This window comes from Aphanomyces invadans (genome assembly GCF_000520115.1).
Source record: "Aphanomyces invadans strain NJM9701 unplaced genomic scaffold supercont1.7, whole genome shotgun sequence".
Classification (NCBI taxonomy): Eukaryota; Oomycota; class Saprolegniomycetes; order Saprolegniales; family Verrucalvaceae; genus Aphanomyces; species Aphanomyces invadans.
The window spans coordinates 702,052-703,995 of record NW_008580152.1 but is presented as its reverse complement, the minus strand read 5'-3'; the positions used below and the strand labels follow the sequence as shown (position 1 = coordinate 703,995).

General features: G+C 56.2%; 1 protein-coding gene across 1 annotated transcript in view; it reads left to right on the top strand.

Moving 5' to 3' along the window:
* Window positions 1–1,944, top strand: part of H310_04411 (hypothetical protein) — a gene marked incomplete at its 3' end in the record, with an annotated part of 2,402 nt that continues 458 nt past the window's right edge. Inside the window, exons 1-6 of the mRNA XM_008868740.1 lie at window positions 1–170; window positions 218–609; window positions 666–814; window positions 1,077–1,342; window positions 1,421–1,500; window positions 1,542–1,938. Of these exons, the coding sequence (XP_008866962.1) occupies window positions 30–170; window positions 218–609; window positions 666–814; window positions 1,077–1,342; window positions 1,421–1,500; window positions 1,542–1,938 (1,425 nt within the window). The 5' untranslated portion in view covers window positions 1–29. The remainder of the gene's footprint in view (window positions 171–217; window positions 610–665; window positions 815–1,076; window positions 1,343–1,420; window positions 1,501–1,541; window positions 1,939–1,944) is intronic.

Here is a 1,944-nt window from a genome sequence, read left to right as displayed (position 1 = left end):
AAAGGAGTGCCGATCGACGGTCCGGTGCCATGTCCAACATCTACGTGACGGAGCCCAACACAGAGGGCAAGGTGCTGATGCGCACGACGTTTGGCGACCTCGACGTTGAGTTCTGGCCGCAGCAAGCACCTCGTGCGTGCCGCAACTTCTTTCAACTCGCGATGGAAAAGGTACGCTCGACCGCATTGGTCGTTGTCGTGACGGTGCATGGCTGTAGTACTACGACAACACGTTGTTCCACCGACTGATATCAGGGTTCATGATCCAAGGCGGTGACCCCACGGGCACGGGCGATGGTGGCGAGTCGGCGTTTGGCGAGCCGTTTCCAGACGAGTTTCACTCGCGGCTTCGGTTCAACCACCGCGGACTCCTCGCGATGGCGAATTCGAACAAACCAAACACGAACAGGAGTCAATTCTTCTTCACCCTGGACGCATGCGACTTTCTCACGAAGAAGCACACGATCTTCGGCAAGGTCACTGGCAACACGATCTTCAACCTGCTCACCGTCAACGACATGGAAACGTCCGGGGACGAGCGCCCCATCGAACCGATCAAGCTCCTGACCATTGAAATTTTGTGGAATCCGTTCGAGGACATCGTGCCGCGGTAGAAACCTTTGCGGAATGGGATGTTTTCATGGCAGATGACCGTTCGCTGGATAGGTCGATCAAAGCCGCGCCCAGTGCAAAAGCAAGCACGGCAGCGGCAGAAAAGAAAAAACGGCGGCAAGGCACCAAGGATCTAAAACTCCTCTCGTTTGGCGACGAGGCCGACGATGAATTCGTCCAACAGCCTGTGAAGAAAGCCAAAGGTACTGCCTTCCCCCATGCGCCGCCAGTCCACCATGCTTGTGCCATCTTCGTGGAATTTTTCTGCATGCTCAATGTTGTGTGAAGTCGCGCACTGACAATGTAACTGTGATCTCTCGACGCCATCTTCCTTGTACACTTGCATGGGTGAATTTTCTCGATGGGGTGTCTCCATGGCTCGGTACTGCGCTGGTGCTTCGCGACCAACGCGAGCTGTCGATGCGCCGCCTGTCGTACGAGGCAACCATTAATCGTGGCGGATAGGCAGCTTGAGCAGCCACGACGTGCTGCGCGATCCGAAACTCAGCCAACGTGTAGACGAGAATCTTCAGACAAAAGTAGCGTCGGTGCCAGCCGCGCGCGTTGACCGGCCCAAAGACGACGACGACGGCGGCAGCGACGATGCAGCCGACGTCGACGCGGGGTCGCTGAGTACTTTGAAGGCGCGCATTTCCGACAAGTTGAAAAAGAAATCTGCCTACGTACACACGACGGCAAAGCCCAAAGTGCTCGACGACGACGCTGCCACCGTACGTCGCCCGATGCCTTCCAGCCACTCGTTTTTGAATCGTTGTGGCAATGGATTGAGCGGCTGGGAATGCGTCTAGGCGGACCAGTTGGACGATGGCGATGCCGACGAAGCCACGAAGAAAAAGCTAAAAAAAGCGTCCAAGAAAGCGTCCAAAAAGTATGTCGCATTGCTGGCGGGACGTGATTGCCACGTTATAGGGATGAGTACACGCTGCTGAGAGAAGAGCTGAAGAAGACCCACAAAGCCGCCGCCATGCTCAAGGGCGACAAGCTCAAAGCTGCCGAAGCGGAAAAAGCGTTCCAAGAAATGCTGACGCCGCTGCAGCTGCGTCGGCAAAAATACCTCGCGACCAAACGGTCGTCGACGGCGGACCGCCAAAAGCAGACGCTCGCGCGGCTCGAATCGTTTAAAGAGACTCTGACCAAGGTGTTGGAAACAAAAAAAACGGCGCAGACACCAGCCCGTGCCGACGAGTCCCAAGTGTACCATGGCCAAGTGTTTGAGGAAGGCAGCGACGCAGACGACGACGATGGCCACGATGCCAAGGACCCGTCGTGGATGACCAAGGAGCTCAAGTTCAAAAAGCACATTGACGTACGT